General features: G+C 48.5%; 1 protein-coding gene across 1 annotated transcript in view; it reads left to right on the forward strand.

Annotated features, from left to right (window-relative positions):
• Window positions 1-23,986, forward strand: part of CFAP74 (cilia and flagella associated protein 74) — a gene marked incomplete at both ends in the record, with an annotated part of 58,283 nt that overhangs the window by 15,156 nt on the left and 19,141 nt on the right. The window contains 6 exons of the mRNA XM_082677795.1: window positions 804-870; window positions 1,260-1,349; window positions 8,294-8,458; window positions 9,525-9,687; window positions 19,481-19,557; window positions 19,961-20,083. Of these exons, the coding sequence (XP_082533921.1) occupies window positions 804-870; window positions 1,260-1,349; window positions 8,294-8,458; window positions 9,525-9,687; window positions 19,481-19,557; window positions 19,961-20,083 (685 nt within the window). The remainder of the gene's footprint in view (window positions 1-803; window positions 871-1,259; window positions 1,350-8,293; window positions 8,459-9,524; window positions 9,688-19,480; window positions 19,558-19,960; window positions 20,084-23,986) is intronic.

Here is a 23,986-nt window from a genome sequence, read left to right on the forward strand (position 1 = left end):
GGAAGTTTGGATTTGCTTCTTCCTGCTGCCACTGGGATGCTGCCAGCCAGGGACAGATTTTTATATTAAATTTTTAGCTTGTGTTATTTCTGTACAAAGTACAGTAGGTAACATCCAACCTTGTGAAAATGGACTTTGTGTTAGAAACTTTGTGAGGGGCTTCTTTTTCTCACCCAAATCCAGACCAAGTCCCTCCAAGTGTCCCCAGGAAGGTGGGGCTGTTTTTCTGGGTCTTTCACTGAAAGTGGAGCTCAGAGGGCTCCAGCTGAATGCAGGGCCCACAGTCCCAGCTCCCTACCTGTCTCACACACCTGACCTTGATCCTAAAACCCTAGATCCTTGGTTCAGGCCTCGCACGTGTTCTTGGGGGGACTGTGACCACTGCTCACCCCAGAGCATCTGTCCCTCTGGAGTTGGCCCCTGGGGACTTGCCTCCTTCCTCCCTCCCCCCCTCCCCCCTTCCTCCTCCCTCCCTCCCCCTCCCTCCTTCCCTCCCTCCTTCCCTCCCCCTCCCTCCCTCCCTCCCTCCCTCCTCCCCCTTCCCTCCCCCCTTCCTCCTCCCTCCCTCCCCCCCTCCCCTCCCCGCTTCCTTCCTTCCTTCCCTCAGCCCTTCACTCACACAACTGACTCTCAGGTGTTCCTCGAGCATCTCCTGTGAATTGAGTCCTGGCGAGGCAGCAGGGGCTCAGCACCCAGGACAGGCGAGAGGGGGGCCCCAAAGCCCCTCTGGGGCGCCAGCTGTTTGGACAGTGGCTTCTGCACGAGCATAGGGCGCTCACCTCCCGCCTTCATTGCACCTGCAGCTTTGACCCCCCTGGTCCCATGCCAGCCGGCATGTCCTGTGAAGTGCTTGTCACCTTCAAGCCCACGGTGAGTGTTGAGGCCAAGCCGTGGAAAAGGGGGTTTTCTCACCCTGTCGCAAGAGGGTGGTGGGTGGAATCGGGGTCTCCGCTGCCCCCCAGTCTCCACAGAGTGCTGTGACGGAGGAGGGACACACCTCAGAAGGGGTCACGCGGGCCCCCATTAGGCTGTTTTATGCCCAAAACGTATTGGAATGTCCCTCAATGCCAGCAGGGTGACAAGGCGGCTCCTCTGTGCCGCTGGCTGCCAGGTGTGAGCACTCATGCTAGCGGGTCCGAGGGGGCGCGCTCCGTGGACCCCTCCCTCGGGCGGGGGGTGGTGGCTGTGCCTGTGCGGACAGCGCATGTCCCCGCGGAGGGCTGCGAGCATGTATGTGGTTGGGTGGTTTTACTTTCTAGGTAAACAAAGATCTGGAAGGAAACGTCTCGTTTCTGGCTCAGACGGGCAGGTTTTCCGTGCCACTGAAATGTTCAGCGAAGAAATGCTCCGTGAGTTCTCACCAAGCGTCCGGGTTGGGAGGGTGGGCGGCCGGGGCCTGAGGCGTCCAGCCTGGGAGGTGGGCACCCGTGGCAACGCTGGAAACGTCCAGGCGAGTCCTGTGCTGGGTGGAGCCCAGATTGCAGGAACCCCGGGTCAGAGGAGACCCTGCTCCTCCTGAAAGCTCTGTGGGGTCCCTTTGATTCCTTTCTTTTTTTGAGCTATAGTCGCCATGCTGCATCTTACATCCCCAGACCTTATAACTGAAGTTTGTGCCTTTGGACCCCCTTCACCCATTTTGCCCACCTCCACCCCTGCCTCTGGGAACCACCATCTGTTTTTGTATCTGTGAGTTCCACGTTTTTTAGATTCCACATATAAGTGCGATCATACAGTATCTGTCTTTTCTGCCTGACTTATTTCACTTAGCTCAGTATCATCCAGGTTGTCGCAAATAGCAAGGTTTCCTTTTTAATGGCTGAATAACGTTCCATTTCATATGCACCACATCTTCTTTATCCATCCATCCATCGATGGCCGCTTAGGTTGCTTCCATGTCTTGACTTTTGTAAATGGTGCTTCAGTGAACATGGGCATGCACACAACTCTTCTGATGATACCAATTTCATGCCTTTGGATAAATACCCAGAAGTGGAATTGCTGGATCATATGGTAATTCTACTTTTAATTTTTTGAGGAACCCCCATACTGTTTTCCGTAGTGGTTGCACTAATTTCATTCCCACCAACAGTGCACGAGGGTTCCCTTTTCTCCACGTCCTCTCCAACACTTGTTATTTCTTTCTTTTTGATAATAGCTATTCCAGCAGTATAAGGTGATGTCCCACTGTGGTTTTGCTTTGCACTTCTCTGATGACTAGTGATACTGACCACCTTTCATGTACCTGCTGGCCATTTGGATGTCTTCTTTGGAAAAATATCTATTCAGTTCCTCTGCCCATTTGTAAATCAGATTGTTTGTTTTTTTGTTTGTTTGTTTTTGCTATTCAGTTGTGTGAGTTCTTCATATATTTTGGATATTAACCCTTTATCAGGTATGTGATTTGTAAATAATTTCTCCCATTCCATAGGTTGCCTTTTCATTTTGTTGGTGATTTCCTTTGCTGTGCAGAATGGATTTTTTCTTTTAATTAAGAAAAGTTTCAAAGTAATGAAGAGCAGAAAGAAGAGTACAATGTATATCCATGTACCCACTTCCAGAGTCCAATCATTGTCAGCATGTGCCCCACTTGCCTCAGCTGTCCACCTGTCTGTGTTTGCTGGCCCACTTCCAAGTGACTTAGCGATATCACAGCACTCAGCGCCCACCCTTATAAAATGTCAGCATCTAGAATAAAATTAACCACACTCCTAGCTATCGCCTGTCACCAGTGCACATTCCAATGTACTGAGATGTCCCCAAACCAGCTTTTATAGCTGTGATTTTTTAAGCTGGGGTACAGTCAGGCTCACACACTGCATGGGATTATTAGGTTCTTAAGTCTCTTTTTTATACCGCCGTAACCATTTCTAGTGCACAGCAGGGGTGCTAAGCATTTCACGCTGTTGCGCAGCCCTCACCAGAGCTCTTTGTTTTGCCAAACGGAAGCTCTGTCCCCACTAAGCGCTCCCTCCAGCCCCTGGCGACCTCCATTCTGCTTTCTGTCTCTACAAACACGATGACGCTAAGTGCCTTCTACAAGTGGAATCACAAGTATTGTCCCCTTTGTGACTGGCTTGTTTCACTGAGCACAGTGCCCTCAAGGTCCACCCACGTTGTAGCCTGGGTCAGAGTTTCCTTCCTTTTCAGGCTGATTGCTGTGGAGGGCTTTGCTTCTGTCCTTTTGCTGTTTGTTTTCATGGCCGCATAGCTCTTTTGTCCCTCATTTCCTGCGCGACTGTCTCCTTTATGTTTAGTTGATTTTATGCAGTGAAGTGCTTAAATTCCTTTCTCATCTCCTTTCACGTATTTTCTTTGCGGTTCCCGTGAGATTACATTGAACATCCTAGAGTTATAACAGTCTGACTTGGGTTTGTATTAGCCGACTTCGACAGCTTACGAAAACCCTGCTGCTTTACAACTTTGCTCCTACTCTGCGCAGTCACTGATGTCACAGAATTACATTTGTATAACTTGCGTGTCCAGTAACATGAACTAAAATTTTTAAATGCATTAGTTTCTTAAGTTATATAGAAAACAGAATGTGGAGTTACAAACCAAAGTTACAGTAACACTAGCTTTTAGACTAATAATTGCTTTTTAAAATAATGTATTAGTGTTTTAAACCATGTAGGAACTAGAAGTGCAGTTACAAACCATTGCGACAGTGACACCAGCTTCCATAATTGCCCACGTGTTTCCCTCTGCAGAGCTTGGAGTTACTGTCTGGGGCCCTTTCCTCTCACCTGCGGGGCTCGCTGGGGCATTTCCTGCAGGCGAGTCTGTGGTGAGGAACTCCCGCAGCTTTTGTCTATCCGGGACTGTCTTGATTTCTTCCTCACTTTTAAAGGTTGTAGGATGCTCGACTGACATTTTTCTTCCTTGAGCACTTTGAATAAATGGGCTCACGGCGCCCTCGCCTCCAAAGAGTCTGATGAGAAACCTGCCCATGATGTTCCTCAGGCTCCTTGTGTGTGACGGGTCATTTCTCTCTTGCTGCTGTCAAAATTTTCTCTCTTTCTCTGGCCTTTAACAGTCCGATTAGAAGGTGTCTCAACACGAGTCTCTTTGAGTTCATCCTACTTGGGGTTTGTTGAACTTCTTGGATGTTTATATCATACCTTTCATCGAATGCCGGAACCTTTCGGCCATTATTTTTTGAAGTATTCTCTCTCTGCCCTTTTCTCTCCTCCTCCTAGGACCCCACAATGCGTATAGTGGCCCCTTGATGGTGTCCCAGAGACCCCTCAGGCTCTGTTCACTTTTCTTCAGCCTTTTTTCTTCCTCTTCCTCAGCCTCGATGACCCCATTGTCCCGTCTCCAGGTTCCCGGATTCTGTCTTCTCCCTGATCAGATCCACCTCTGAATCCTGCTACTGAGTTTTCACTTCAGTTCTGGTACTTTTCAGCTCCAGATTTTTGTTGTTGTTTCTTTTTAGAAACGTTGGCATTTCCATTTTGTTCACACATCATTTTCTTGACTCCCTTCACACCTTCCTTTACCTCCTTTCCCTCTTTGAGCATCTTTAAGACAGTTGTGTCAAAGTCCTGCTCAAGTAGACCTGCCATCAAGTCCTTTTCAGGGACAGTTTCTGTTGATTTATTTTTTCTTTGAATGAATCATACTTTCTGTTTCCTTGTATGATTGTGGAGCACTGGACATTTGAATCTAATAATGTGGTAACTCTGGAAATCAGGTTTTCCCCTTTTCCAGGGTTTGCTGTGTTTTGTTATTGTTTCTGTTTCTTTGCCTTTTGACTGCTGTCAGCTCTCTCTGTGCTGAGGGTCAGCCTGAGATGTAACCTTACTGTCTTCCCAGGTCTCTTCTGAGCCTTTCCCTAGGCGTGCCTGGTCACTTCCTGGTTTTCCCTGTCCTAAACTTTAATATCTGACTCACAAATGAGGAAAAAGAGAAAAATGAAGGAGGGGAGGAAAGAAAGTGTGCTGGCCCTTTAAGTCCCCTGGAGTCACTTCAGGAGAGGGGGAGGGGCATGTGACAATGGGACAGGAGCAGCAACTATGGTAGTTCTATTTGAGGAACCTCCACACTGTTTTCTACGTAGCTGCACCATCTTACATTCCCACAAACAGTGCACAAGAGTTCCAATTTCTCCACGTCTTCACCAGCACTTGTTGTTTTCTGGGGTTTTTTGACAGGAGCCATCCTGATTGGTGTGAGGTGGTGTCTCATTGTAGCTTTGATTTGCATTTCCCTGATGATCAGTGATGTTGAGCATCTTTTCATGTGCTTGTTGGCCATGGGTATGTCTTCCTCAGAAAAATGTCTATTCAAGTCCTTTACTCATTTTGAATTTGGTTGTCATTTGTTTTGTTGTTGTTGAGTTTTAGGAGTTCTCTGTGCGTTCTGGGTATTAACCCCTTATCAGATATATGAGTTGCAAATATTTTCTCCCATTCTCTGGGCTGTCATTTTACTCTATAGAAAATGTCTTTTGATATAAAAATTTTTTCAACTTTCATGAAGTCCAGTTTGTCCATTTTTTCTTTCATTGCCTGCACCTTTGGTGTCGTATCTAAGAAATTATTGCCAAATTCAGTGTTGTGAAGATTTTACCCTTTGTTTTCTTCTAAGGGTTTTATTGTTTTAGGTCTTATATTTAGGCCCTTGATCCATTTTAAGTTAATTTTTGTGTATGGAATTAGGTAATTCTTTTGCATGTGGACATCCACTTTTCCCAGGGCCATTTGTTGAAAAGACTGTCTTTTCCCCCATTGAATGGTCTTGGCACCCTTGTCAAAAGTTATTTGACCATATATGTGAGGGTTTATTTCTAGGCTCTCTGTTCTACTCCGTTGGTCTGTATGTCTGTCTTTATGCTAGTGCCACACTGTTTTGATCACTGTAGCTTTGCAGTAAGTTTTGAAATGAGGAAGAATGACTCCTCCAGTTTTGTTCTTCCTTTTCAAGATTGTTTGGGCTATTCTGGGTCCCTTGTGATTCCATATGAATATTAGAATGGATTTTCCTGTTGCCTTAAAAAATGTCATTTGAATTTTGATAGGGATTGCATTGAATCTGTAGATTGCTTTGGGTAATATTGATTTCTTAACAATAGTAAGTCTTACAGTCCATGAATGTGGGATGTGTTTCCATTTATTTATGTCTTCTTTCAACAATGTTTTGTAGTTTTATGGTACAAGCCTTTCACCTCCTTGGCTAAGATAACTCCTAAAAATTTTATTCTTTTTTTATGTCATTGTAAATGGATTTGTTTTTGTAATTTCCTTTTCAGATTGTTCACTGTTCATGTACAGAGATGCAACTGATTCTTGTGTGTTGACTTTGTATCTTGCTACTTTGCTGAATTTGTTTATTAGATCTAACAGCTTTCTTGTGGAGTCTTCAGGATTTTCTGCGTATAAGATCATGTAATCTGCAAACAGAGATAATTTTACTTCTTCCTTTCCAACTTGGATACCGTTTTTTTCTTGACTAATTGCTGTGGCTAGAATTTCTAGTACCATGTCGAATAGAAGTGGGGAAAGCAGGCATCCTTCCCTCATTCCTCATCTTAAAGTAAAAGCTTTCAGTCTTTCACCATTGAATATTATGTTATGTTTTATTGCAATATTATGTTATGTTGCTTTCATATTTGGTTTTTATTATATTAAGGTAGTTTCTTTCTATTCCTATGTTGTTGAGTGCTTTTATTATAAAAGCGTGTTGAATTTTGTCAGATGCTTTTTCTTCATCAATTGAGATAATCATGTGGGTTTTTCCCCTTCATTTTGCTGATGTCACATACTTCATTGATTGATATTTTTACATTCAACCATCCTTACATTCCAGGAATAAATTCCACTTGGTCATTGTGTATATTCTGTTTGCTAATATTTTGTTGAGGGTTTTTGCATCAATATTCATAAGGCATTTTGGTCTGTACTTTTCTTTTGTTGTGGTATCTTTGTCTGGCTTTGGTATCAGGGTTATGCCAGCCTCCTAGATGAGTTATGAAGTGTTTCTACCTCTTCAGTTTTTTGGAAAGTTTGAGAAGGGTTGGTATTCTTTAACTGTTTGGTAGAATTCATCAGTGACGCCATCAGGTTCAGGGCTCTTCTTTGTCAGGAGATTTTTTATGATACATTCAATGTTCTTACTAGTCACAGGTCTCTTCAAATTGTCTGATTTCTTTCTGGTTCAGTGTTGGTTGGTTTTTGTTTTCTAGGAATTTGTACATTTCATCTGGGTTTGTTGCAGGTTGTTGGTATGAGTGTTTATAGTACTCACTTACAATGCTTTTTACTTCTGTAGAATCAGTATTAATGTCCCCACTTTCATTTCTGATTTTAGTAATTTGAGTCTTTCTTTTCTTAGTCCATGTAGCAGAAGTTTGTCAATTTTGTTGATCTTTTGAAGAACCAACTTTTGATTTCATTAATTTTCTTTATTTTTCTATTCTCTCTTTTGTTTGTCTCTGCTCTGATCTTTATTATTTTCTTCTGTCTGCTAGTTTTGGATTTAGTTTGTTCTTTTCCTGATTTCTTCAGTAGCGAACATAAGTTGTTGACTTGAGATCTGTCTTGTTTTATGTTTGGTTTTGGTTTTGGTTTTGGTTTTTTGGCTGCACCATGCGGCTCGCGGGATCCTAGTTCCCCGACCAGCAGTCAAACCCTGGCCCTCCACAGTGAAAGTTCAGAGTCCCAACCGCTGGACCGCCAGGGAACTCCCTGTCTTGTTTTTTAACGTAAGCTGTGTAATGTAATGTAATGTAATGTCAGTTTTTTCTTTAATAAATTTATTTATTTTATTTATTTTTTGCCGCGTTGGGTCTTCGTTGCTCTGCACAGGCTTTCTCTAGTTGCGCTGAGCGGGGGCTACTCTTCGTTGCGGTGCGCGGGCTTCTCATTGCGGTGGCTTCTCTTGCTGTGGAGCACGGGCTTCAGTAGTTGTGGCGTGTGGGCTCTAGAGCGCAGGCTCAGTAGTTGTGCCACGCAGGCTTAGTTGCTCCTCAGCATGTGGGATCTTCCTGGACCAGGGCTTGAACCCGTGTCTCCTGCACTGGCAGACAGATTCTTAACCCCTGCGCCACCAGGGAAGTCTCTGACTTTTCAAAACTTGCACTCAGGTGCTCCCAAACTGCCACGATCAGTACACAGTCTATGATTTCTGGGATGTGGACTGTGTCCTGGGCTGTGCAGAGGCCCTGCCTCCCCCCATGAGCCAGAGGCAGCCGGCGCTCCTGTGTCCCCTCAGGGGTGCAGGGTGACAGGTGGGAGAGGAGAGCTTGCTGTGAGCCTGGCGTGGTCACCCTGGCTCACTCGGGGTCCTTGGGCAGCTGTCCCTCGACAAGGAGCTCATCGACTTCGGCAGCTGCGTGGTGGGTGAGACTGCATCCCGGACCGTCACGCTGACCAACCTCGGGGGATTGGGCACCGGGTTCAGGTTTCTCCTGGCATCAGAGTGCTGTGAGATGGACACGTCCCCGTCGGTCTTCAGCACGGTGAGTGTGCTGCTGCTCCTGGTCAGTGCCGTGACTGCCCGGCCAAGGGCAGCATGTGGCATCTCCCGCCCCGAGACACAGTCCCACGAGTGTAAAGGGGGCCACGCCGATGTGGGCGGGAGAAGGCCCAGAAGCAGGACGGCCTCCGGTCAGTCTAGGTAGAAGAGATCTGTCTCTGTAAGGAGTGCACCTAGGGCAGCAGGATGCTGTCCCGTCATACGTGTTGGCAAGGTGGTGGCCAAGCGCTCCAGGCCCTAAAGTCCCAGCCTGTGGGGACGGGCGGTCCAGCCCAGACACCCCAGGCTGAAAAGCCCAGCAAACCCTGCCCCGCACCTGCACCTCTCCCAAAGGTGCGAGGGGGCCCCTGGTCCTCTCACGGGAAGGCTGTGCACGTGTGCTGCTGAGGAAGCGGAAACAGGTGGGACCCCATCAGTGGAGACAACTTCCAGCACAGCCAATGGACACTGGGGGGGATTATTTGGGGGTGAGGACAACTGCCTGGGCCCTCAGGGCTCCCCGCGGGCACCAGCCCTCTCCTGGTGGGTGTCTGTCCGGCTGGACGGCAGCTCCACCCAGGCAGTGCCCTGTGTGTCCCCCCATGGCCCCTGAGTTGCACGCGGCAGGTACTCCGTTGGTCTGTTGTGAGCCCAGGGGAAAGGACTGGGGGCCAGTGACCTCTGGGAAAGGAGCAGAGGTGGGGTTGGGCCGCTCTCAGCCTGCTGGGATCTGAGCTGAAGCCAGGAGAGCTCGGGGCTGGAGCCTGTGGGGGCCCAAGCCCATGTGGGGGAAGAGCAGGTGTCCTGGAGGAACTTGGCTGCGTGCACACATGCAGCAGGCTCTGGGACAGGGCCAAGGCGGAGCCCGCCTGGGCGAGAGGGGCCCTGAGCCCCGGACGAGCCCGGCACGGGTCGCCAGAGAGCGGTTGAGGGGTGCTGTGGGAGCCCGCGGCCCCCAGCCCGGATACGGCCAGGCTCTCAACGTGGCCCTCCCCAGATGGCGGGTGCGGACGGTTGATGGGAAAGGCAAGTGGAAACTGCCAGTAAAGGTGTCACGTTCTCTTTTTCAGAGCAGTAACTTCACATATGAAGACAAGGGTTTTGACAGTAACATCGCCACCAGTTTTTCCAAGCAGCTGACGGCGGGCAATGAGTCCGTGCCCGCAGATGTGCCGAGCCAGAAGGAGTCTGGAAAACTGGACATAAAGGAGAAGGAGGAGGGGCGCCCCGTAGGTGAGCCGGGCCCGCGGCCTGCGCTCAGCACGCAGCCCTGGGCCACCTTGGCCGCAGGGCCCCGAGCCCCAGCCGTTTGACGGGCAGAGGGGCTGGCAGGCCGGGTCGGAGGGCCCCAGAGGAACAGATTCCGGGAGCCACTCCAAGCACGGTTGCGTCCGGCGAAGGCCGGTTGTGCCAGTGTGGTACCGGGGGCTGGGCGGCGCAGAGTTTTTCCGGGCTCCAGTTTTAAGTGAGTAAGAAGATATTCATATGCATTTATATATTCAACTACATACTGGTTATGGAGTGGATTAAAATTCGCATCCACATTTAAGCTAACAGAAGACTTAAAGGAAATGCTTTGGACCACCAGGCTGGCCACAGGGGAGCTGCCCTCCTCCCTGCCCTTGGTGGGACATCTGAGGAGCCCTGCCTGGCGGAGGGAGGGAGGGGATGGGGAAGGGGCCGGGGGCTCTGCTGATGGGGTCGCTGAAGGCCCCAGGCTGGCTCCGTCGGGAAGTCAAGTGCGTGTAACACGTGAGGACAGTTTAAAGAAGAGCCAGGAAGTCGGCAGCCCGAGCCCAGGTGGAGCTTGAGGAGGACGAGGGCCCAGGCGGCCGCGCTCACCGGACACACCGCCTCCCCAGGGGCGTCCCTCTGGCGTTGTCTTCAGCGTTCCCTTGCCTCCCTTTGCCTTTTCCCTCCACGCTCACGGTCAGAAAGGGCTGCATTTCCCCAGCGTCGGAGCCGCGGGAGCACATCCTGAGTTGTCTGGTTGTGTAGCGTTGAGCTCTGTGGGGCGTCCACGTGGACTGGGCGGGGGTCCTCTGCGTAGCGGCTCCTCTCATGAACATGCCTCGGTCACAGGCCACCCCCACCGGCTCACATCAGGGGGACTTCACGGCGCGGGCCGTGCGCGCAGGGGCTCAGGCGGCGTCTCCAAGTGTGTGAGTCTCCCTGGGGCGTGTCTTTGCCGCATCGCGGGGGACGCGCGGCCTCACTCTTATTACTGCGTCTGTTCTTGTCCCACGTGGCTGCAGCTGGGACTGCGCTACCCAGTGCAGCTGCCACTAGTCACATCTGGCTATTCAGATTTAAATTAACCAAAATTAAGTAATAGGAGAATTTCGTTCCTCCTTCCCAGGAGCCACATTTCAAGAGCTCGCAGCCACCCGCGGCCCATGGCTGGGTCCCACTGGGCAGCTCCGCGGGGTCGGTCTGGAGGCCTGGGAAGGGAGGCTCCCGTCTGCACTGCTCACGCCGCCGGTGAGGTTGCCTGTCTTTCCAGGTGCCTGTTTACCATTTGTATTTTCTTTTGTATGAAGTGCCTGTTCAAGCTTTTCACCCACTTTTCTACGGGGTTGTTTGTCCTTTCTTATTTATTCATAGGAGTTCTTTCCGGATCCTGTATACTTAGCCTTTGTCAGTTAGGAGGTTGCAAAGATTGCCTCCAAGTCGAAGTCGTGGCTCGTCCTTTTACTCCCTTTATGATCTCTTTTCTTAAGTCAGAGTTCTTAATTTTATTTTATTTTTCATTTATTTATTTTTTTGGCCGTGCCACGTGGCATGTGGGATCTTAGTTCCCCAACCAGGGATCAAACCCACACCCCTCGCATTGGAAGTGCAGAGTGTTAACCGCTGGACTGCCAGGGAAGTCCCAAAGTTCTACTTATTTCTTTATTTGGCTGCGCCGGGTCTTAGGTGCGGCACGCGGGATCTTCGTTGCGGCATGAGGGATCTTTAGTCGCGTCATGCTAACTCTTAGTTGTGGCATGCGTGCGGGATCTAGTTCCCTGACCAGGGATTGAACCCAGGCCCCGTGCATTGGGAGCAAAAAGTCTTAACCGCTGGACCACCGGGGAAGTCCCGGAAGTCCCAAAGTTCTTAATTTTAATGTTTGCAAATCTACCCATCATTCTTTTGAGGTGTGTGCTTGATGCCTTTATAGCAACTTTTCCCCTAGCCCAAGGACATAAGACGTGGCTCTTACGTTTGGGTCTGTGGTCCAGCTAATTTCTGTGTGTGATGTGAGGTAGATGCCAAGGCTCTTCTTTTTCCCACGTGTATGTCCCATTGTTCCTGCAAAACAGGTTGAAAATACTTTCCTTTCCCTGGTGGATTGATTTGTTATCTTTGCTGCAAATGGATTGAAAGTGTGGGTGTACTTCTGGACTCTGTATGCGATCGGTTGACCCATTTACCGCTCCTGACCAGCACTATCCACCTGGATTACTGTAGCTCTAGGGTTAGCCTTGAAGCCACGTAGTGTTAAGTCACCCAACTTTGCTCTTTTTTTTTGGCAAGGTATTTGCTTTGGATATTTTAGGTACTTGCATTTCCATATGTTTTCTTTATGTATAAATTTGTTTATTTTATTTTTAATTTATTTTCGGCTGCGTTGGGTCTTCGTTGCTACGTGCGGGCTTTCTCTAGTTGCATCGAGCGGGGGCTACTCTTTGTTGCAGTGTGCGGGCTTCTCATTGCAGTGGCTTCTCTTGTTGCAGAGCATGGGCTCTAGGCATGCAGGCTCCAGTAGTTGTGGCACTCGGGCTCAGCAGTCGTGGCTTGCAGGCTTAGTTGCTCCGCGGCATGTGGGATCTTCCCAGACCAGGGCTTGAACCCGTGTCCCCCTGCATTGGCAGGCGGATTCTTAACCACTGCGCCACCAGGGAAGCCCCTGGGGGGCTGTTGATAAACGTTGGTGTGAACGTGGGATGCAGGGGTGCATGGGACCCCTGCCTCGGTATTTTTCTAATACTCCAGGAAAGCATCTTTCAAAAGACCGTTTTTGTAAACTCACACGTGGCTTCAAGACGTACTTTAAATCTACAGTAATCAGGACAGTGTGGTCCAGACAAGGACACATGGATCAGCGGATCAGAACAGAGATTACAAAACGTGGAGAGAGGAGAGACGCTGCGGTGCACACAGATGGTTCTGTTCCCAGGGGGACAGAGGGTGAGTGGGTAGGGCTCCCTCCTCACCTCCTCTGCCTCCTGTGCTGGCTCAGGGAGTCAGCTGGCCTTGACCCCCAGCACCACACGTCAGGAGGGGCCACCTTCCGAGTGGAGTTTGGGCCACCCCCCACGGGAGGTTCGTGGGGGTCCTCACATCAGCTGTGCAGCTCCCAGCGTGGGCCCCTGAGACCTGCTGGCCCAGAACCTTCCCCACGGCTGCAGCATGGGGCGTGGCAGGAGTGCTCAGAGCAAAGGGTCTGCCTCAGAGGGCTGCACACGTGGCGGACAAGTACATCACGAGTATGAGCTGCCCCAGAGCAGAGCAGCAAGGAAGCAGCAGCGTGGGCCCCTTGCCCTTTAAAGGTGGCGAGGGGGTCACCTTGATGGTTGAAAACCATCAGCCAGGACGTCCCTGGTGGCGCAGCGGCTAAGAATCCGCCTGCCAATGCAGGGGACACGGGTACGAGCCCTGGTCTGGGAAGATCCCACATGCCACAGAGCAACTAAGCCTGTGGGCCACAAGTACTGAGCCTGCGCTCTAGAGCCAGCGAGCCACAACTACTGAGCCTGCATGCCACAACTACTGAAGCCCACGTGCCTAGATCCCGTTCTCGGCAACAAGAGAAGCCACCGCAATGAGAAGCCCGCGCACTGCAACAAAGAGTAGCCCCCACTCGATGCAACTAGAGAAAGCCCGCGCGCAGCAACAAAGACCCAGTGCAGCCAAAAATAAATAAATAAATCAATTTATTTTTTTTAAAAAAGAGAAGAAAACCATCAGCCAGTTCCGTGTGGGTCTGCAGCCTGGACCTGTGACCCCGTGCTGTCTCCAGCTGAGACTTTAGGGGAAAGTGGTCCCAGGTTGGAAGAGCTTCGGGGCCCAGCCACACAAAGGCCAACCCTCTCTGGAGAAGTGCAGCTTCAGCTCAGAACTCAAGGAGCTCCACAGGTAAAGTGCCAGGAAGCACGTGCTCACAGTCAAAACCTCCTCTGCCTCTTCATTACGATACTAGCAGATGGATCCAGCAGGATGTGAGAAAGGATAATACATCATAAGCAAGCGGGGTCTGTCCTCCGAACACAAGGCTGGTTCAGCATTCAAAAATCATCCAATATTGGGCTTCCCTGGTGGCGCAGTGGTTGCGAGGCCGCCTGCCGATACAGGGGACACGGGTTCATGCCCCGGTCCGGGAAGATCCCACATGCCGCAGAGCTGCTAGGCCCGTGAGCCATGGCCGCTGAGCCTGCGCATCTGGAGCCTGTGCTCCGCAAAAAAAAAAGAAAAATCATCCAATATTATTCACCATATCAACAGAAGAAAGAAGAAAAAACATTATGATCGTCTTAACAGATGGAGAAAAAGCTTTTGACAAAATTCCACATCCATTTGTGATGGAAGATCTCAGTGAACTAGGAGTAGAAGAAAATTTCCTCAACCTGATGATGGGCATCTTTGAAAAACAAGAAACAAAAACTAAACCTGGGCTTCCCTGGTGGCACAGTGGTTGAGAGTCCGCCTGCCGATGCAGGGGACACGGGTTCATGCCCCGGTCCAGGAGGATCCCACATGCCGCGGAGTGGCTGGGCCCGTGAGCCATGGCCGCCGCTGAGCCTACGCGTCCGGAGCCTGTGCTCCGCGATGGGAGAGGCCACAACAGTGAGAGGCCCGCGTACCACAAAAAAAAAAAAAAAAAAAAAACCTAACAGTTACCATCATACTTGATGAAAGATTGAATGCTTCTCCTGAAGGTTGGGAGTACAGCAAAGATGCTCATTCACTCATAGCTATTCAGTGCAATAAGGCAAGAAAAGGAAATAAAAGAAATAAAATTTGAAAAGAAAAAAATAAAATCAGCTTTATTCACAGACAACATGACTGTCTATCTAGAATATCTCAAAGAATCCCCCAAAAGTTACAGAACTAGTGTGTTTAGCAAGGTCACAGGATACAATATACAAAAATCAAGCACATTTCTAGATAGAAATTAACAATTGGAAATTAAATTTTTATAAGTATCATTTATAATAGCACCGAAAACATGAACTAGTAAGTTATAAAGCTAAGAAAAAATGTTCAGGGTCTGTATGCTGAAAACTACAAAACTCTGATGAAAGAAATCAAAGGCCTCAATAAATTGGGAGATCCATGGAGCTTGTGGATGGAAAGACTCAATATTGTTAAGAGGTCGGTTCTCCCAAAACTGGCTATAGATGAATGCAATTCTAATCAAAATCTAGCAGGGCTTTTTATGGGAATTGACAAGCTGATTCTAAAATTTATATGGAGGGACTTCCCTGGTGGTCCAGTGGGTAAGACTCCAAGCTCCCAATGCAGGGGGCCTGGGTTCGATCCCTGGTCGGGGAACTAGATCCCGCATGCATGCCGCAACTAAAGATCCTGTGTGCTGCAACTAAGACCCAGTGCAGCCAAAATAAATAATAAATAAAAATTTTTAAACAAATAAGATTTATATAGAAATCTAAAGGACCTAAAATAACAAACAATTTTGAAAAAGAACAAAGTTAGAAGACTCAGACTACCTGATTTCAAGACTTCCTCTAAAGCTGGAGTAACACATAGCGTGATATTGGCAGAGGGAGAGACACAGGGTTTCAGTGGGACAGGATAAAGGGTCCAAAAATAGACCCACACAAATATGCAAAGGTAATTCCTTGGAGAAAGAAAGTCTTGTCCTCAAATGAGACCTTAACAATTAGATAAACATATGCTCCCAAATTAACCTCCATCCATTCCTCTCGCTGTAAACAAAAACTGCTCAAAATCATAGATCTAAATGTAAAACCTAAAATTATAAAACTTCTAAAAGAAACACAGGAGAAAATCTGTGTAACCTTGGTTTGGGCAAAGATTTCTTAGGTATGACATCAAAAGCATGAGCCATTCTTTAAACTGTACGGTTTAAACTATAAACTGTACATCCAAAAAAAAAAAAAAAAAACCTCTGGACTTCATCAAAGCTAAAACTATCTGCTCTTCTAAACAGACTGTTAAGAGAATGAAAGACAAGCCACTGAGGGCTTCCCTGGTGGCGCAGTGGTTGAGAGTCTGCCTGCCGATGCAGGGGACACGGGTTCGTGCCCCGGTCTGGGAAGATCCCACATGCCGCGGAGCGGCTGGGCCCGTGAGCCATGGCCGCTGAGCCTGCATGTCCGGAGCCTGTGCTCCGCAACGGGAGAGGCCACAGCAGTGAGAGGCCCGCGTACCGCAAAAAAAGAAAAAGATAAGCCACTGACTGGCAGAAAATATTAGCAAATCACGGACCTGATAAAGAACAGATCCAAGTAAGTCAGAAAGAGAAAGACAAATACTGTATGCTGACACATATATATGGAATTTAAGGAAAAAAATGTCATGAAGAACGTAGGGGTAAGACAGGAATAAAGACACAGACCTACTAAGAGAATGGACTTGAGGATATGGGGGGAGGGAAGGGTAAGCTGTGACAAAGCGAGAGAGAGGCATGGACATATACACACTACCAAACGTAAGGTAAATAGCTAGTGGGAAGCAGCCGCATGGCACAGGGAGATCAGCTCGGTGCTTTGTGACCACCTGGAGGGGTGGGATAAGGAGGGTGGGAGGGAGGGAGATGCAAGAGGGAGGGGATATGGGAACATATGTACATGTATAACTGATTCACTTTGCTATAAAGCAGAAACTAACACACATCGTAAAGCAAGTATACTCCAATAAAGATGTAAAAAAAAAAAAAATAGAACAGATCCAAAATGTATAAAGAACTTTGAAACCTCAATTAGAAAACAAATAACCCAGTTTTCAAACGGGCAAATGACTTGAACAGACACTTGACCAAAGAAGATGTGTAGATGGCAAGTAAGCACATGAAAAGACGCGACAACAGTAGACAGACGGAAAAACAAATTAGAACCACGATGGGCCGTCACTACACGCCTGTTAGAAGGGCGAGATTAAACCCCAGCCCCTGACAGAAGCAAGTGCTGGTGAGGGGCTGCCGTGACTCTCGTCCGTTGCTGCTGGGAGTGCGCAGTGGTGTAGCCACTGTGGAGAGCAGTTCAGCAATTTCTTATAAAGTCGAACAAACCCCGTACAACCCAGAAACCCCACTCCTAGGTACTTACCCAAAGAAATGAAAACTAAATTCAAACAGAAACCTGCATGTGAATTCACGTAGAGGGATTCTTTGGGATTGCCGACGTCTGCTGACTGGTGAGTGGATAAACAACCTGGCACCCCTCTGCTCTGCAGCGCTACTCAGCAATGAAAAGGAATGAACTGGGGACCCACACACAACACGGATGCACCTCACGACATCGCACTAATGAAAAATGTCAGATGCAGAAAACTGCAAACCATGTGATTCCATTTATGTGTCATTCTGGAAAAAGCAAAACTGTAGGGACAGAACACAGACCAGTGGTTGCCAGGAGCCAGGGAGGGATTGACTACTAAGGGGCACAGGGAGAGCTGGGATGGGAGGTGATGGAAACGTTCTTTATCTTGATTGTGGTGGGGGATACACCCTGTATGCATTTGTCAAAGCTTTCAGAAGTTTACACTAAAAAAAAGAAATGGGAGAGAAATCCCTCAACACAAACGACAGAGAGAATTATGATCTTGCATGCTTCAGATATATGATCAGACATTGAAAATAATACTTTGAAAAATATCACAAAGGAATAAGATCAAGTAGAATTGAAATGAGGGACTTCCCTGGTGGCGCAGTGGTTAAGAATCTGCCTGCCAATGCAGGGGACATGGGTTCGAGACCTGGTCCGGGAAGATCCCACGTGCCGTGGAGCAACTAAGCCCGTGCGCCACAACTAGTGAGCCTGTACTCTAGAGCCTGTGCTCTGCAACAAGAGAAGCCACCGCAATGAGATGTCCGCGCACCCCAGCAAAGAGTAGCCCCGCTCGCCACAACTAAAGAAAGCCCGCGCTCAGCAACGAAGACCCAACACAACCAAAAATAAGTTAATTTTAAAAAAAAAATAAAATGAACCAAATAAAACTTCTAGCAGTAAGAATATGATCACTGAAAACAAACAAAACCCCAATCACTGGGTTAAACTGTGGATTAGACACTGCTGAAGAGACAATTAGGGAACTAGAAGATAGAGATGGAAACATGAAAGAAGCAGTACAACACGTGTACTGTTGAGGATGAGTAAGGAGCAACTTGTCCGTTGGAATCAGGAAAAGACAGTATTTAAAGAGCTACTTGCTGAGAATGTTCTAAAATGTCGAAATGCCTCTAACTCCAGGAAGTGAGTAAATATCCACTCTGTGACTGACAGAACAGAATGGACGCGTGGAGCAGATACACTGCACACACGATTAATGAAAGTCTTCCTAATCGTTAACAAGCCTGATTCTAGAATTAGTGGAAGCGCACCATATTCCCAGCAAACTGACCAACACGATTCCACCCTGGGTCACCAAGGGACCCCAGCCAGCATCCATGCAAGATGAAGCAGCTGACCCCAGGGTCTGGCCTGGACTCAGGGCGTAGGGGAGGACCCCGTGGGCCCATGGCTGGGCTCTCACCGAGGTAACTCCTGAAGCAGACAAGGACGTAAACAGTGGGGTGGTGGGAGCCAGCTGACCCACTCGCCCCCACCCAACCTGGTGACAGTCACAGCTGCTGGCTGCATGAGAAGTCTGCCACACTGGAGGAGCCAGAACTGGGGGCCTCTGCCTTTACGACCCCAGGCCCCAGAAATGGTGCATACCGCCCTGTGGTAGCCTGGGGCAGGCCGCAGCAGTGCACCTGGGGTCTCCACAGGGCCAGGCTGGCAGCCCAGCTGGGGAAGGACTCAGAAAGGACGCTGACCTTCACCTCTCCTATCAAACTGGGTCTGTTCACTTGCAAAGTCAACAGGAAGACCTTCTCAGATGAGAGGAAACAGGGTCTACCCTTCCTGATGGATGGCCTGCCATTCTTGGGGTGCCCCCCCAAATCCCGAGGGGCGGGCCGGGATCCATGGCCCACCAGTGGGGAAGAGATGTTCAAAACATGCAGGCAACGTGCACACAGACAAGGCTAAATGAGTGTGAAAATGAGGCTGCGAACATGTTATCATCACCTGAAAGTGGACACTGTTACATTTCCAGGGCCCAGCAGCCCCTCGGGCTCCGGTGGGTCCCTGGGAAATGGCTGACCCCCTCCCCACGCCCCACCCTGGCCCAGCCCTGACACAGCACCCTGCTGTTTCCTCCTCTTCATACAAACCCCCTTGAGCCCACTTTCCACTCCTCCTGCTTTGAAGTGAAGCCCCAGGTGGTCCACTGCTCGGCCATCCCCTCTCCAGTGCGCTGCTCTCAGGCCACTGCACCCACCGGGCCGCCCTGGGGCCAGCATCCTTCACCCACCCCCTTCCCTGCGCTGGGGCTTTGGGCAACTAGGGACCCTCTCCCGCCCCAGCCTCCTGCTCCAGAGGTCGCAGTGCCCACTGTCCAAGTGGCCTGGGGCTTGAGCTGGGGGTCCCTGAGTTCCCGAGGTCCCTGACCAGGAGATGGCCACGGGGGGAGGGGGTCTGCGGGGGCACATCCATGCAAACCTGGGGCCACAATGATAGCCTCCTGTGGCCCCTAGCCCTGGGAAAGGGTGGGGTTGCTGGAGATGGTATTGTCAGGAGGAGCTGTCTGCGCAGGAGGGCTGGGGTGGCCCCCACGAGCCCCAGAACAGCACCTGGTCTGGGAGAGGGAGGGGGCCGGATGGTGCCCTAGCGCCCCAGCTCCCCCTCGGGCCTCACGGCCCCGGGAGGCCAGGTTGGGGGTGGCCACGCCCCGGGTGTGGCAGAACTGCCCAGCCATGCCTGGCCAGCCTCACACCTGGACCTTTCTCTTCCAGAATCAGAGGGAGTGACCTCGACCACCATCGTGACTGTACCTCCCAACGAGGAACAGACGGAGTTCTCACTGGGAGAGGTCAGGCCCACCTTCTTCCGGCCCCCAGGGTGGTCTGTCCATCTGACCAGAGCCGGACTAGACTAGTCTGGCCGCTGGACTCGCCTCCTCTGGGCAGTTAGCTGTCTCAGCCGGTGTCCGGCTGCCCCGTCTCAGGCTGGGGCCGGGCGGGTCCAGAGCCGCAGAGGCAGGGCCCTGGGTACCCCTAGTCCAGCTCAGAGGAGACACCAATGCAGGGCCTTCCCAGCCAGAGCGTGGGGGCTGTGCATGTGTGTGCAAGGACCGTGTCATCAGAAGAGCGAGTGCACACATGGGGGCTGCCACCACTCGCCCCCGCAGTGACCCGGCTGTGGTGAGGCCACGGGAGACACCATGACGGGAACGTGAAGGCTGAGCGGCCCTGCCTACCTCTCTTGCCGTGCAGATAACAGAGGGGGAGATTGGCCCCTTCAGCACCATCAAAGTGCCCGTCATCTTCACCGCGATTGTCCCGGGAACGGTCTCCACCAGGTTCAAGGTCGTGTTTAAGAATCAGCAGTGCCCGACTGTGAGTATCCTGCTGCTCCCTGGGCACGGGGTCCCCGCCCTCTGCGTCCCTCCACCACGACCACGTGAGGCTGCTGCCCGCACTGCCCACGCTTGCATGGCTAGTCAGTGACACACATGGCTAACAACATAGCCAACACAAGCACACCTGTGAACACACATGCACACACACACACACACACACCTTGCACTTAATCACTAAGGATGTCTTTCTTAATTTCCCAGTAATTAAAATTTGTCATCATTACTTTTTAGATTTATTTATTTATAAGTTTATTAAGTTGAGTTATGCTCAGACAATATAATCTGCAAAGTCTTTTTTTTAATTTGTTAGTTTTCTTTGTGACCAAGGGCAAGATTGATTTTATAAGTGTGAAACGTGCATATGAAGAAAGTGTATTTAGTGTCTGTAACCGGATTTATTAGCGGCTTAGTCACATTATTCATACCCCTCTGTGGGTTTTTTTTTTTCAAGTCATTTGCCAATTTTTCTATTGTATTTTGTTTCTTACTAGGATTCTGAGTTTGTGGAGGTATTTTTTTTAGTTACAGGTGTACAGCATAGTGATTCAAAAATTCTATAGAGTATATTCCATTTAAAGCCATTATAGGGAGTTCCCCGGTGGTCCAGGGTACGACTCAGCACTTTCACTGCTGTGGGCCTGGGTTCAATCCCTGGTCGGGGAACTAAGATCCCCCAAGCCGTGCAGCGCAGCCAAAAAAAAAGAAAATAGTTATGCAGTTCAGTTATAGTCCCCGTGCTGTCCCGTATATCCTTGCAGCTTATCTATGTTTTAAAATATTTATTTATTTATTTATTTGGCTGCGCCGGGTCTTAGTTGTGCCGTGCGGGATCTTTTAGTTGCGGCATGCGGGATCTAGTTCTCAGACCAGGGATCGAATCTGGGCCCCCTGCATTGGGAGGGCAGAGTCTTAGCCACTGGACCACCAGGGAAGTCCCAGTAGCTTATCTATTTTATACATAGTAGTTTGTGTCCCTTAATCCTGTACCCCTATCTTGCCCCTCCCCGACCCTTCTCCCCACTGGTACCCACTAGTTTGTCCTTTATATCTGTGTGTCTGTTTCTGTTTTGTTATATTCATTCAGTTGTTTTATTTTCTAGATTCCACATATAAGTGATAACATACAGTGTTTGTCTTTCTCTGTCTGACTTACTTCACTAAGCATGATACCCTCTAGGTCCATCCATGTGGCTGCAAACGTCAGGGTTTCATTCTTTTCATGGTTGAGTAGTATTCTGTTGTATATATGCACCATGTCTTCTTCATCCATTCCTCTGTTGATGGACACCTAGGTTGCTTCCATATCTTAGCTATTGTAAATAATGCTGCCATGAACATTGGGGTGCATATATCTTTTCAAATTAGTGTTTTTGTTTCTTGCAGATGTATACCCAAGAGTGGAATTGCTGGGTCATATGGTAGTTATATTTTTAGCTTTTTGAGGAATTTCCATACTGTTTTACACAGTGGTTGCACCAGTTTATATTCCCACCAGCAGTGCCTGAGGGCTCCCTTTTCTCCACATCCTCTCCAACGCTTGTTATTTGTAGACTTTTTGATGAAAGCCATTCTGACAGGTGTGAGGTGATATCTCACTGTGGCTTTGATTTGGATTTCCCTGATGGTTGTCAATGCTGAGGATCTTTTTATGTGCCTGTTGACCATGTGCATGTCCTCTTTGGAAACATGTCTATTCAGGTCTTCTACTCATTTTTTTAAACTTGTTTATTTTTTATTTTTTTGGCCATGCCACACAGCATGCGGGATCTTAGTTCCCTGACCAGGGATCAAACCCGGGCTCCCTGCAGTGGAAGCGTGGATTCCTAACCACTGGAGCACCAGGGAATTCCCTTCTGCTCATTTTTTAATTAGGTCGTTTGTTTTTTGATATTGGGTTGTATGAGCTGTTATATATATTTTGGATATTAATCCCTTATCATTCATATCATTTGCAAATATTTTCTCCCATTCAGTAGGTTGTCTTTTCAATTTTGTCAGTGGTTTCTTTCGCTGCACAAAAGCTTTTATGTTTAATTAGGTCCCATTTGTTTATTTTTGCTTTTGTTTCCTTTGCCTTGGGAGACAGATCCAAAAAAATACTGCTACAATTTATGTCAAAGAGTGTCCTGCCTACACTTTCCTCTAAGAGTTTATAGCTTCCGGTCTTACATTTAGGTCTTCAATACATTTTGAGTGTATTTTTGTGTATGGTGTTAGAGAATGTTCTAATTTCATTCTTTTACATGTAACTGTCCAGTTTTCCCAGCACCACTTGTTGAAGAGATTGTCTTTTCTCCATTGTATGTTCTTTCATCCTTTGTCATAGATTAGGTGACCATAAGTGCATGGGTTTATCTCTGGGCTCTCTTTCCTGTTTCATTGATCTATGTGTCTGTTTTTGTGCCAGTAACATGCAGTTTTGATGCTTGTAGCTTTGCAGTATAGTCTGGAGTTCAGGGAGGATGATTCCCCCAGCTTTGTTCTTCTTTGTCAAGATGCTTTGGCTTCCCTCCATGTTCCTTCCACACATCTATGTTCCCTTATGACCCGATCTTTGACAAGTTCTCCTTACACTTTTTTTTTTTTAACATCTTTATTGGAGTATAACTGCTTTACAATGGTGTGTTAGTTTCTGCTTCATAACAAAGTGAATCAGCTATACATACACATATATCCCCATATCTCCTCCCTCTTGTGTCTCCCTCCCACCCTCCCTATCCCACCCCTCTAGGTACTCACAAAGCACCGAGCTGATCTCCCTGTGCTATGCAGCTGCTTCCCACTAGCTATCTATTTTACATTTGGTAGTGTATATATGTCCATGCAACTCTCTCACTTCGTCCTAGCTTACCCTTCCCCCTCCCCGTGTCCTCAAGTCCATTCTCTAAGTCTGCGTCTTTATTCCTGTCCTGCCCCTAGGTTCTTCAGATCCATTTCTTTCCTTTTTTTTTTTTAGATTCCATAAATATGTGTTAGCATACGATATTTGTTTTTCTCTTTCTGACTTAATTCACTCTGTATGACAGTCTCTAGGTCCATCCACCTCACTACAAATAACTCAGTTTTGTTCCTTTTTATGGCTGAGTAATATTCCATTGTATACATGTGCCGCATCATCTTTATGCATACATCCGACAATGGACTCTTAGGTTGTTTCCATTTCCTGGCTATTGTTAGTAGAGCTGCAATGAACATTTTGGTAAAGGACTCTTTTTGAATTATGGTTTTCTCAGGGTATGTGCCCAGTAGTGGGATTGCTGGGTCGTATGGTAGTTCTATTTCTATTTTTTTAAGGAACCTCCATACTGCTCTCCATAGTGGCTGCACCAATTCCCATTCCCACCAGCAGTGCGAGAGGTCTCCTTACACTTCCAACAGAGGGCTCTGTTCAGCTGCTTTATTGTTTCACACACGAGGGTTTATAGTCGTTTTCTTATCGTGAATTGTGCCTTTCACCAGAACCAAACATCCCCCTTCATCCTGCTGCTCATGGCACCTCTATATCCAGCTGATCCCACAATAACGACAGGGCCACTCCTGCTTTCCTCTGCTTCACCTTCTCCTCATATCCCTTTGTCCTCCCCCCCGCCCCGGCCGATATTTATCCTCTTTTAATGACTTCGTGTGTCTTTTAAGGAGCCAGGTTTTGTCTGTGGACCCAGACTAATGTTGTCTGCCTTTAGGGGGAGAATCCAGTGCATTTGCAGCATAACATTGACACGCTTTGTTTTACTACTTCCATTAGATTTGTCTACTATTCATTTTATCATACTGTTTCCTCACTTTCAGTTTTCTTGTTTTCATTGGTTTGATCAAGTTGCTACTTATTCCTTTTTTCCCTGTTATTTGGAAATTCTACTTTCATTCAATGAACGGTCCC

Source organism: Grampus griseus (genome assembly GCF_964374135.1).
Source record: "Grampus griseus genome assembly, chromosome: 1".
NCBI classification, from domain to species: Eukaryota; Metazoa; Chordata; class Mammalia; order Artiodactyla; family Delphinidae; genus Grampus; species Grampus griseus.